Source organism: Nanorana parkeri, unplaced genomic scaffold (genome assembly GCF_000935625.1).
Source record: "Nanorana parkeri isolate BGI_ZX_2015 unplaced genomic scaffold, ASM93562v1 scaffold679, whole genome shotgun sequence".
NCBI classification, from domain to species: Eukaryota; Metazoa; Chordata; class Amphibia; order Anura; family Dicroglossidae; genus Nanorana; species Nanorana parkeri.
In genome coordinates, this window is record NW_017306947.1 from 493619 (window position 1) to 506278 (window position 12660).

The following is a 12660-nucleotide window of genomic DNA, read 5'->3' on the forward strand; positions in this document are numbered from 1 at the left end:
GAGATAGATTCAGGGAGCGCAGCCGCTCCAGGTCATCTTCGTGTCCTTCTATAATAGTGGTGATGTCGTTACAACGAGATTCCAGCGTGGTAGTGCGCTTGCCCACATCTCTAATCTCCTTTATGAGTTGTGAGGTGATCTGTTTGGAGACCCTGTCCAATGCCTTGTGAAGGGTCATTTCAAACTGAGCAAGCAGTGAGTGGGTAATCTCTGGGTCTGCCTGAGTGGCCTGCGTATCGACCTCGAGGGGGTCTGGAGGCTCTGTCGAGGAACGAGACTCATCATCTCGGGGTGGCGGCGCCATCTTGGTAGCAGCGCGGCCCAAGGCCTCGTGAAGCGTTGACAGGCTTAGTTTACCTCCCCGACTTCTAGTGCAGGACATGGTGGTATCAATCCGTCTGCTAGATGATCCCAGACCCATGGTCACCTGAATTGTCCAAGATCAAGGGCTGTGGCAGGCTAAAAGGCTCTCAATAGTTCCCGTTCTGGCGCGGAGCTGATCAGGTAGCGTCCATCTTGGTCAGCCTCGCGCATGCGCCCAGATAAGTGCTTTTTTTAAGATTATTAACATTTACAGTAAAAGTGCTGCCTTTAGTAAAAAATTCCCTCTGAAATATTCTATTGAAAAATGCAGCTCTAACTGGGCACTCAAGAGAGGTATCATAGCAGCAAATGTGTTGCATCCACTCTTTGTGTGGTGCCATTATGTGAAACTACAATTACCATCATGCAGAGGGAATTATAGTTGTGAATGGGTGGGCTATGGATAGGATGAAGGGTCAGGTATGTTCCATTTAAACTGGAGACTCCTGGCCTGTCAGTCAAAGTGAAAGATGGGACAGACCAGGAGTCTAATGGGCTGTCAGTAAAACGATGCAGGAACAGTGGATGTTTCAGACCGGGAATAAGAGATTTCCAGGTGAGCATACTGCAGCGAGAGGGGATATAATAATGTCATCACAGACAGAGCTACAGCGGGGAAGTTACAAAACCAATGGTGGGGGGATAGAGGATATAGCGGCCACCAGTCTTATCAAAATAAAGTTAAGAGGACAGAGGTCTTTCCATCTGGAAATAATTCATGGATTTCTTAATGACTACCTAACACATGCATTACTCTTTAATGCTGATTAGAGTTTTATAAGCTTTCCATCCATTTCTGGTTGAAAACATTACTGTATTGAATTAACCAGACCATAGCAATCTGCTACCCTCTGTTTTAATCATTCTTGGTTTAAAGCAACCATAATCTTGAATGGAAGTGGCGGGGTGTCTTGCAGCTGACATTGTGATGGTTTCTAACTATCTCCACTGCAATTTGAATGAAGAAGTGGTTGATAAACCACCAACTGAGGCTAACCAATGAGACTACCTCAGCGGTCAGTATCGGCAGGGTCAGCTTAAGAGCATCACGGTGCTGAAGATTTTGGTGGGCCTTTTTATGGAAATGTCGACGTCACCAGGGCCCTCTTCCTCCTGTCTGAGCTGGGATTTGTAGTCTCTCTACAGCTTGGAGTCAGTGGTGGAGCTCCAGGGCACTTACTTTTAACAGTTTAAAATGGAGCACAGATTCACTTTAAGGATGCTCATAAGAAGCCGTTATTTCAAGCATCAAACATAGTGACTGAGCAGTCTGCGTCACAACATGCCAGAGGGTAATAATGAGAGATTCCAAATTTCATAGGCACCTCATGAAGATTTTTTGACAGGTTGAAAAATCTTTGTGCAAATGGGCAATCGCGTCCCTCTCCATAGAGAAAAGGAAACAAACATTTCACTGCATGCAACACACCTTCATTTTTGCAGAGTCTTGAAGAACATTGTAGCTGGTCCTGGCACTTTAAATCTATAGTGAGACCTCAACCTGTCTTTGGCTATGCTAAGTGTTAGTAAAGCAGGAGGGCCATTTCTCACCTCCTGGCCCATGCTTACTTTACCCTGCTTATGTCTCACATAAGTATTTTCAGACTCGGCAGCTTAAAAATGTATCACATTGATTTTCTATATGACTACTTTATACATGTTTATGAACACACAGTTTTCTCCATGTATTGCACAGATGAAGTGATACTTGTGGATGGAGTTACAGTACTGTGCCAGCATTTATCGGATATTGTTTGCTACATTATTGGGGGACCTGATGAAAATGAAGTAAGTTACCCTAATGGCTTTTTGTGGCTGAAAATATCTACTTGTGGCTAAGATGGGCAAATTTTAGCATTACTGTGAAGATGGCTGTGGCATTATGTTCTTGTGATTAAATATAATGTCCTCACAAGAAGATAATGTCCTTATTCATAAAAAAAAAGTACCTGGTTCCTTGCAAATTGCATTCTTATATAGCCCTGTAAGTTTTACTCAAAATTATCCGATGTCCTCCATTATACAATCCTTTGCAAATAAATAGGATATTTTAGTCTAATACCTATTCAATGGTGACAGCAACATTGGCAACAAACTGTTTGAGATTAACTCCATTACAAAGACTAGAGGCCACCACCTAAAGTTGGTGGAGAAAAAATTCCAGCACAATGGGCGAAGAGGGTTCTTTACATTTAGAGCGGTTAAGGTCTGGAACTCACTGCCATCGGCAGTGATTTCAGCCAAGAGTGTAGATTTGTTCAAGAAACGTTTGGACAATTTCTTGAGGGACCGTAATGTCCAGGGATACCAGTATCCCTAAGAATGAGATGATGCGTGGACCTATATGGGTTGGACTTGATGGACGTATGTCTTTATTCAACCCCAAATACTATGTAACCTATGTCATTGAATATAACAGAGAAGAATAACTAGATAATTGCCAACCAGACTGAACCTTAGCCCCAGAATATATCATAGCATTTATAACATGTTTGCATATCAAGGCAAAGTTTTAACACAATAGCTGAAAATCAGCAGGTAAGATTAAAATGGATCCAATTCTGATATCACCATTGGCAATGGCAAGATGTAAGTCACATGAATTAAATAAATATTAACAGGGTTATTCAAAAAAGGGTGAAGTGTTTGGAGAAGGCAGGAGAAATGAAGAATCTAGGACAGAATAGCTGATTTGGAAAAGATATCCAATTCTACTTGCCTAAAAATATTAAAGCGGACCTTTACCCATATCTTTGAAATGACAACAAATACATGTTTAGAAATGTTTAGTAATGACAATCTACAAACAGATACTTATTCTTTTTATTCTATGCATACCTTATTTTACTTTTCCTCCTATTTCTTCTGGTGGCCATTTTTACTAAGGGCAGATTACTAGATCTCCCTTTACTTCCTGGAATTCTGGCACATGTGACTAGGACATGTGACCATGCACATCATCTCAGGGGAGAAAAATGCCTTTCTCTGAGATCTCATGAGATTACAGATGAGACTTCCAAGGAGGCAACAATTGGGCACATAACATCATTTGTGTCAAAAAGTTTAAAAAAAACAGTAATTGTAAGTAAAATAACAATATGTTTGTTTAACCAATGAACGTAAGATAATTTCATATCAGCAAGCAGAGCTGAATGTCACTGTGATTTTTAGTGACAGGGTGTAAAGGTGCACTTTAAGCAAGGGTACTCATGACTGTTCCATTTCTACAAGTATCAGACCTTTTTTATGGTTTTAAAACATTTCTATTAATAAAAGTTGTTACAAAACAAAATGTAATAGTAATAATATGCATAGACATTGTATTGTTTTAGAAAGTTCCATTTCTTTATTGTTGAAGGTCTTTATAGGCTTTATACTTTGCAATGATATTGGTCATGTGTTTTGTTTTTAGCAAAGTGGTTTTGTTCCGATTTGTTTTGTTTTTTCAACAATTGTTCAAAGTATAACTGCTATGTCTACCTACAGCTGCTGCTTCTGTCTGCATTGACATGTATATGCGAGAGTCTGTGCCATATGCTACGGTGAGTGGAACATGTATTATGTCTCCTTGCCGCAAAGCTTATATGTTATCTGCTCTTTCATATAACCGAATATTTTGCTGGCATCTATTCACTACATTTTTACAGCATTTTTATCAGCGACTGCTGAGGTCTGCTGAGTATAAAATATGTGTTCTTGCCCAGAGCTTTTTAAATGATACTTTCTAAAAGTACAAATTGGAAAATATAACAAACCTTTCTGTTGTGATTGCCTACAAATGCTCCTAGCAGGCTGCTTTCAGGGGAAAGTGGTCAGGTTAGAAAACTAGTCCCAATTACTATATCCCAATCTGACTGGGGCAAAATTTCTCCTCCTCTCTGTGCCTTCCCTATCCCTCTGCATTCATATAAACCTTTATGCTCAGTACATGGTGGAGAATTAAGAGGAGAGAGTGAGGAGATTCAGCTAGGAGAAAGAGAAAGAAGAGACAGCCAGGGGAGGGAGTAAGGAGACCAGCCGTAGAGGACTACAACCGAAACAATACATTATACAGCAATACAAAATAATATGAAGCTGTGTTGTTCTGGGGTGGCGCAGTAAACACGTGTGTGAACCTGGCAGTATAACAATAAATAAATACAGTATATCTGTGAACAAACATATAAGTGTATGGAATCTCAAACTAATAACAGGTGCTTTCAATCGTAAAAAAAAAAATTCAAACATAAAATATACTTTATCAACATCCAAGAAAAATAGTCCCATTCAAAGAAAACGATCCTCAATGTGTTAATGTGTGCAGGGTTGTCAACACTCCTCCACCACTGCTATTAATCACACCAATTTCACCTCCACTCATGAATGCTCCCAAAAGACACCCTCTCTCTTTGTCAGACCCTTATAAATAAGGTCTGATAACGCAGATCACAGATCCCCTTTGCCTGCTGGCCAGTGGGATACAACCCTTTCTCATACGACTGTAAAAGTTGCTCTCCATGTCAACTGCTGCTTTCACTCCACCTCGTCAAAATTGCACTGCCGGCCCTGCTGGTTTCTCCGCTCCCACCTGAGCTCCACACAACCAAAAGTCACAAACCACTTTTCTTCACAACAATGTCACTCATACAAAAGATGAGATAGAATCCATAGTGTGGACTGTTGAATTACTTCCTAATTTTATTTAAAATATGCTTACATAAAATTAAGACCGTAGATGGCTGTATACAAAAAACTCCCACAATAACAGCAAGCCAAAAGTATTCCACCTTTTCTGCTCTGTCTCGACCTCGGTAGCCGCATCTGTCAAAAATGTTAAAGTTTCGGTATCGGCACTTACCGTAGTATCTTCTGTCCGGGTGTCAGCTGAAAGGATTCAAAAACCGAACTGTCTGGATGAATCCCGGACAGGTGGCAACCCTAGCTGCAGCTCAGTGGTTGAGAACCACTTCTGTACAGTTATGGGATATCCTGCCAACACATTTGTAATCACAGTTTCAGTTTGGAGCCCTGCACACAGCTATTTGCTGGCCTTACAGCATACGTTGTAGTGAATTTCATGATATATTGAGATGCTATACATTTCTTTTTGTACATGTTCATCTATTTGCACCACAACACATTGTAGGTATCTTACTTTTGTTTGTTTTGTGGCATATTGAGGGCCATGTGCATTTTTAGCTGCTTGGATGGTGGGGACAAATTATAAATGAATGGGTACAACCCCAAAAGATTACAACTCATTTGAGCAAGGAATGCAGGTGTGCATTACTGCGAGTAGAGTTTACTTTGAGATATCTAAATATGAAGTAAAGATATCATGAAAGCATGACATCATTTCTCTTTTTTTCTACCATAGGAAAAATGTGGATAGAAGCTCTGTGCTGGACAACTTGGACACAGCTTTTTTGATACTCGATGAAATAATAGATCAGGGGTAAGTCGTAATGTATTTATGTTATTATTAGAGGTACTCTAAATCAGTAGGTGGAAGGTGAAGCTTTTCACATACTGGAAAATGGGAATATAATGCAACACAGTATGGACTTTCAAAACTGTGGTGTAGCTTTCAAGAAGAACTTTAGGGCTTGTTCACACCAAATGCAGACCAGAGCTGCATGAGTTTCTGCACACGCATTGCAGTGTGTTTTGTCGCGTTTTTGATGCGTTCTGAGCCATTTTTGTAAAAAAAAAAAAAATGTATGTATTTTTTAGCCTCAAATGGGCTTTCAGTGCATTCCAGGGCGTTTGCATGCATTTTGATGCATTTGCATGTGTTCCAGAGCGTTCCAGAGCAGGAAAAAAAGCGCATGCTGCAGTTTTTATACATGCTCGGGAACTAAACGCTGCAGTGTGAACTAGAGCCCAAAATACTATTGAAATACATTGGATGCAGTTTTGATCAGATCGGTTCCTGCTCTGCTCCTGGAACGCACTTGGTGTGAACTAGCCCTTAGGAAACTAAAAACTTACATATATATGTCTATATCTTCCACTGGGGTTTCAAACTGAAAGAACACCGGGTAGAAAAGGAGTATCAGCATATGATCATTTACTTTACTTCAAATATGCAGGTATTGAAAACACTTTGTTCTCGGTTCACTTTTTAATGCGGATACAATGACTGCATGACATGCAATGTATGAATGAGTTGTGTAATTCATGCATGTTTTTTTCCATTAAATAAATAGTATATTGTTTTTCAGAGTTATTTTGGAGAGTGAATCCCAGCGTGTAGTTCAGAGGCTCAGTTTCAAGGTAACCTGTTGATATTTATACATGTATAAAGCTGTATTCAGTTCAGCAAATAAATAATAATGTAGTGCAAAGCCTAATGATGAGCATTTACCTATCTCTACTAAATACATTAAATAATATAAACAATTTAATGAAAGTTAAACTTTAAATACCTTACACACCATAGCTGTTTGCTGGAGTTATTGCATAAATCTAATTACACATGGTTATTTTGTATATTTTGTTGCAAATCAGAAGAATAGGCAAATAATCTGGTTGATATTACAGACACGCAGACACTTTTCTTTCAGACAAGTTTGATACGTACTTGTCGGTAGTATTCATAATCCAGCAAATGCCCAGACACCAGATCCCCGGAAATGGCAGGGGTATGGATGGTTTTCTTAATTTATAATGTCAGGACTCAAATGGAAAGTACAAAACATTTGTTAATGCAAAATATTTTTTAAGGCTATTTAGCATTTTATTGCAGTTAGTAGATGGAGTTCTGTGCTATTTTTTTCATGTAACTTCTTTGTGTATCTTCTTTGTTGTATAAATCCTGTTGTTTACAGATCTCAATAGCTGAACAATGGTAAATTGTATTCTTAACAGCTGGTAATTTTCCTTTTCAGGTACTAAAGCATACCAGCAGGCACTCATGGCTAAACTTTGCCCCTCTTAACCTATAGGACCAACTACACTATACATTTTTCACTTTTGCTAGATGCCATATTCCAATAACTATACTCTCTGCAAAACTGATGAGAAAAGCATATGCTACCATCAAAAGGCAAATTATAGGGAAGTCAGTGTACAATTTTCTATTTTCCTGGCACAAGCATGGCAGCACACTTATGGGATGTATCAAAAAGAGACAGGGGGAGTACATACAAGAAATGTATTGAACAGGTAAGTCGGTTGCAGACTGCAATACCAAACTCCCAAACTGAACCTTGTAAGAACCCTTGGTTCTACCTTGTAGTTCACCATAAATGTGCCTTGCAAATGACTGGAAGAGAGATTTCTTTCCAAGCTGGACATTTTTGATGACACAGTCCTTCAAGATGGTTTCTACTGACTATGTAGTAATGGTTCTTGAAGAAGCCATTTTACTCATATGGGCTCCTGATGGTTTAAGGAAGTGGTCTGCAAACTGCGGACCTTTGCTTGCCTTTACCCATCCTCTGAGGCACTTGCTCACACTGACACCAGTGATGGGGCATTATTTCTTCCACTAATGCCAATGATAGGGCACCATTCTTTCCTCTGTTAACAACAATAGGGCTTAATTCCTTCCAAAGGCACCAATAATGAGGCACTATTCCCCCCACTAATACCAACAATGGAGCACTATTCCTTCAACTTACACCAATCATGGGACACTATTCCTTCCACTGACACCAATGATGGGGCATTCTTCCTCTCAGTGACAACAATTATGGAGTACTGTTCCTCTTACAATGGGGCACTATTCATTTCACTGACATTAAGGATTGGGGACTATTCCTCCTATTGATACCAATGATGGGACACTATTCCTTTCACTGAAAGTCTCAAGCCAATGATGGAGCATTATTCCTTCTCCTACTAACCACAGGCACTAGGCAATGTTTTATTCCCACTGCTCACCAACCCTGGGACATTGATTACTCTCACTGACGCCGGGGCATTTTCTACTCCCCTTGCCCACAGCCTGGCCTCCTAAGGTCTGAAGGACAGTGAACTGCGCCTGTGTTTAGAAAGTTTGAGGCCCTCTGGTGTAAGGAACAGATTGTTCACTGACCTCCGAGGCGCGACTGCCTGGACATACATTTGCGGAACTGACAGCAAAGGCATATGGAACTCCTGATGAGTCACTTTGACATGTGGGTAACACAATCTCCTGGTTTACATGGAGCTAGAAGTAAACTTTTGGGGGAAAATATGGCAATGCCAAAGAACAACTCTGTCTGAGAACATGCATAGGTGCGGCTCTTTGAAACACAATACTTACATTTCCAAGATTGTATATCCAGATGTAGTGCTGTTAGAAGGGCCACTTTTAAAGGAAGGTTCTAGATCAGGGGCGCCCACAATTTTTCGTCTGGAGATCTACTTTTCAAATGACGAGCTCAATGAGATCTATCAACGAAAAAGCACCTACATTCAGGGGCGGGAGGGGGCATGGCAGTGCATTGAAGTCAATGGCACCGCAGGCAGGCCCCTTGTCCACAGGGCGATCGTCTGCACCCGGAACCCAGACACATTAGTGCCTGTGTTCCAGTCCAGTGTGATCCGCAAAAATGCTGCAAGCACTATTTTTGCAGATTGCACTGGACCGGAATGCAGGCACTAATGTGCCTGCGTTCCGGGTGCGGGCAATCGCACTGTGGGCGGGGGGCATGGCTGCTGTGCCATTGACTTCAATACAACCCCAAACGCTCTTCCGCCCCTGAACGCAGGGAGTCAGCCGGATTACATTCCAGTGCATCCTAGAGGCCCCGGCATCCTGTCCTCACACAGTGCTCGTGTGGCCGACGCTGCACATGGGGAGAGGTGTCACACCCCTTTCCATCTGCAGCGTCTGACACATTCAGCCGGCAGTCGTACGAGCACCGTGGGAGCAAAGCCGTAGCCAGCTCCTTTTACGCCCGAGGCAAAAAAAAACCTGTGCCCCCCCAACAGGAGTGTGATGTCACCAAGCGCCCTGCCTCCAGGATTTTTTTTATTTTTTAATATTTTTTATTTTTATTGTTTCTTATTTAATTTTAATTTTTTTAATTTACATTTTAATTCTAAACAGCCCCCTGATATTTCCCTTTTTAAAATAGAAAAAAAAATTGAGGACACAAAGTCATCAATCTCTTTTTCTGCAGGGTCTGTTCTAAATGAATGGAAAGCACAGCGGTTTCCCATTCATTCAGAAAATATTTTACTATCATCCAGTTTCTGAATGGACAGAGTGCTTCTCCCCACTGAGAAACTCATGAATGAACAGGAAGTGATGTAAATCACATCCTGTTCATTCGTAACTGAGGACACATAGGGGTCTATTCACTAAGCTGCCGTAGGCAGCCGAGTGAAAGACCGACCTGAAGTGAAGTGAGCCAAACGCTGTTCGGGTATTCACTTCAGGCTGGTACGGCTGATTTCAGCCATATATCGGCTGAAATCAGACTACATCGGGTGGCTTCACGTGGCTTTGGGTCAGCAGAACATGCTCAGCATGTTCGGCCGACCCGAAGTGCAGGAGGAGTTCGACTCAGCCGATCCAACATCTGGATCGGCTAAGCCGAACCTCCGGCAGGCTACTCGCTGCTGTTCGGTCTATTCTCATAGATGCCGAACAGCAGTGAGTGAATAGCCGAATTCCGCTGAGCGGAATTGAAAAATAGTTTAAAAAGTTTAAAAAAAAATAGAAAACGATTGTGCGGAGCTAGCAATGACAGCTAGCTTCGCCCAATAGTTTTCTATTGGCCGGCGCTCCCGGCCGCCCAGGAGAGAAACACTGATTTTTCTGTTTTTTTTCTTTATTCTGACACGGAGTCGTGTTAGAATAGAAAAAAAAATAAAAAATTTTGCCCATAGGATTGCATTGCTAGATTCCTATTGGCTATTTCAATTTGCAATAGCCAATAGTAAACTAGCAGTTCTCCATCAGGTCCATCAGCAGAGGGCGGGTGCAATGTCAATGCTCCGTGTCAGAATAAAAAAAAAAAAAAAGAATAAGCAGTGTATCTCTCCTTGGCGGCCGGGAGACTCCCAGAGCGCCCGGGAGAGTTTGCTGTGTGGAGATCAGTGTCCCTGGTTAGCTGGTAACCAGGGACGCTGATCTCTCTGCAAGTGACCGGAGCCAGCCGTAAGGTCATTGGCCAATGGCCAGCCGCTCAGCCAGCTTCGGCTTTCAGCGCGGCTCAGCCGAGCTGAGGCATATGCGTTCGGCTCGACTAAGTCGCTCGGTGAATAGCCCGTACAGCAGCCCTTCGCTTCTACTGAACCGAAGGGGTCCTGGGGCCGAAGCTAGCCGAAGGATCGGCCGAAGCTACGGCTAGATCCTTCGGCTGCTTCGTGAATAGACCCCCATAGTACTATGTGTCCCCAGTTATTTACAAACACTGCAGTGATCAGCTGATCGCTCCAGTGGTTGTTCTGCACAGAGGATTGGTACATATCACTGATATGTACTGATCGTCCGCCACTCGGCCACGCACACAGGGGAGCTCACCTTCTTCTCTGGATCCTCGCTGCTCTCCCGGGCAGAGGCAGCGGGGGATCCGAGGAGACGTGAAAGAAGCACTTCAGCCGCGGGGGCAGCTGAGGAGGGAGCCGCTGTCACAGAACTAAAGCCGAGCGGTGAGGAGAGAGAGAGGCGCCGGCTGTCAGATCCTGGCCGAGCGTCTCTCTCTCTCCTCACCGCTCGGCCTTAGTTCTGTGATAGCGGCTCCCTCCTCCGACCTCCCCCCGCCCCGCCGGCTGCAGCGGTTCCATCACTTCTCCTGGATCCCCGCTGCATACAGATAGCGGGGATCCAGAGGAAAAGCCCCACGGCGGGAGGAGAGGACATCACGATCTACCAGTGATCGCTGCGCGATCGACTGGTAGATTACGATCGACCTAATGGGCACCGCTGTTCTAGATGGGTCAAGATTCTAGCGCATACAACATAGCACTGGAAAGCCCTGCCAGGACCCATAAGCGTAAGAATCATTATACACACTTCAATAAATTTATTGCATAGGTTGTAAGAAGCCCAATCCTGTTCCTGACAGAGCCAAGAGGGCTGAAACATGCACCTTAAGCGTATTTACTCCTAGGTCCTAGCTCTAACTGTAGAAATAGGGGGTCTGAAGGATCTGGTTGACTTCTAGGTGCATACGATCAAAGCCATTGTCTTTTTCAAAAAGATGAATATTTCCCTACACTCTACAATAAGTGGATTTTGTAGTACCTGTTCTGAATATGAGTTGAAATGCTGAAACTGGCTTTGGTAGGGTTGCCACCTTTTCTTCAAGCGAAACCCGAACACTCTAGAGAGGCACAGACATTTTTTCTTGGGAGAATGAGTCGCGGTTTATTCATATGTAAATAGTGCCGCCCATTCATATGTAAATATCACAGTTGAGACTATTTTCAGGTGGGGGGCCAGTAGCCCCAACATAACTTGGATTTCCACTATAAGCTTGTCTACTCTCAGCAGTATTGCAATAATACTCTTCAACTCTTCAAGAGACAGGACCACACAGCACGTCCAAAGATCTGGAGATTTATTAAAAATTATGAATCGCAATAGTAACAGTAAAGTATGAACATATTGCAATAAAACTCTTCTTTCTCATTGCAGACTATCTCAGAACCAGCATTTGGCTTTGTGCTGTTTGATTATATCACTGGCAGCAATGAGCAGGGAGAGCCGCAAAGAAGAGCAGTCATGGACTAATACTGAGTGATATGGGCAGGGGATGTCATTTGAACAGCCATGTCTCTTTGTTACAGACACGCCTATAAAAGTGTATATGAGCGGTAGAGTCTCCATACATTGAATAACAGACGCTCACTTACACAAAATGTTTGGGGTAGCAGTTTATACCTTAAGAAGATGCTTTTCATCTAAGAAAATTGCCATATAATCAAGAAACATATTACACTGCTAGTGCTAATAACAGTGCCTTCTTTTATTTGGATGTCTACTTTACTTCTGCCAGAACAGATACACACTGTGGAGGGAATATGTGTGGCTGCCCCGTCTCTAGTGTGAAGTTTACTACATCCGATGACATATACCTGGACTGGGTGATGTACTATCTTAATTTCCAATAGACAAAATTACGGTAAGTTATCAAAACTGGAGCAGACAAAATCTGGAGCAGTTGTACATGGTAACCAATCAGCTTCTCTTCTCAGTTTGTTAATTTAAGATTTTAAAATGAAAGAAAGAGGCTGATGGGTTGCCATGCACAGCTGCTCCGGATTGTGTCAGCACCAGTTTTGATAAATTCCCCTCAATGTATTTGTACACCATTAAGGTGCCCATACACCTTACAACCATCACAAGACTTTTGTCTTGCGAAACTGTACTTCTGG

General features: G+C 42.5%; 1 protein-coding gene across 1 annotated transcript in view; it reads left to right on the top strand.

Annotated features, from left to right (window-relative positions):
• The window catches only part of LOC108792755 (coatomer subunit zeta-2-like), a 28526-nt gene extending 16508 nt beyond the window's left edge, over nucleotides 1-12018 (top strand). Inside the window, exons 4-8 of the mRNA XM_018563597.1 lie at nucleotides 2060-2151; nucleotides 3850-3905; nucleotides 5720-5797; nucleotides 6567-6618; nucleotides 11921-12018. Coding sequence (XP_018419099.1) covers nucleotides 2060-2151; nucleotides 3850-3905; nucleotides 5720-5797; nucleotides 6567-6618; nucleotides 11921-12016 — 374 coding nt within the window. The 3' untranslated portion in view covers nucleotides 12017-12018. The remainder of the gene's footprint in view (nucleotides 1-2059; nucleotides 2152-3849; nucleotides 3906-5719; nucleotides 5798-6566; nucleotides 6619-11920) is intronic.
• Nucleotides 12019-12660: the final 642 nt, after the last annotated feature.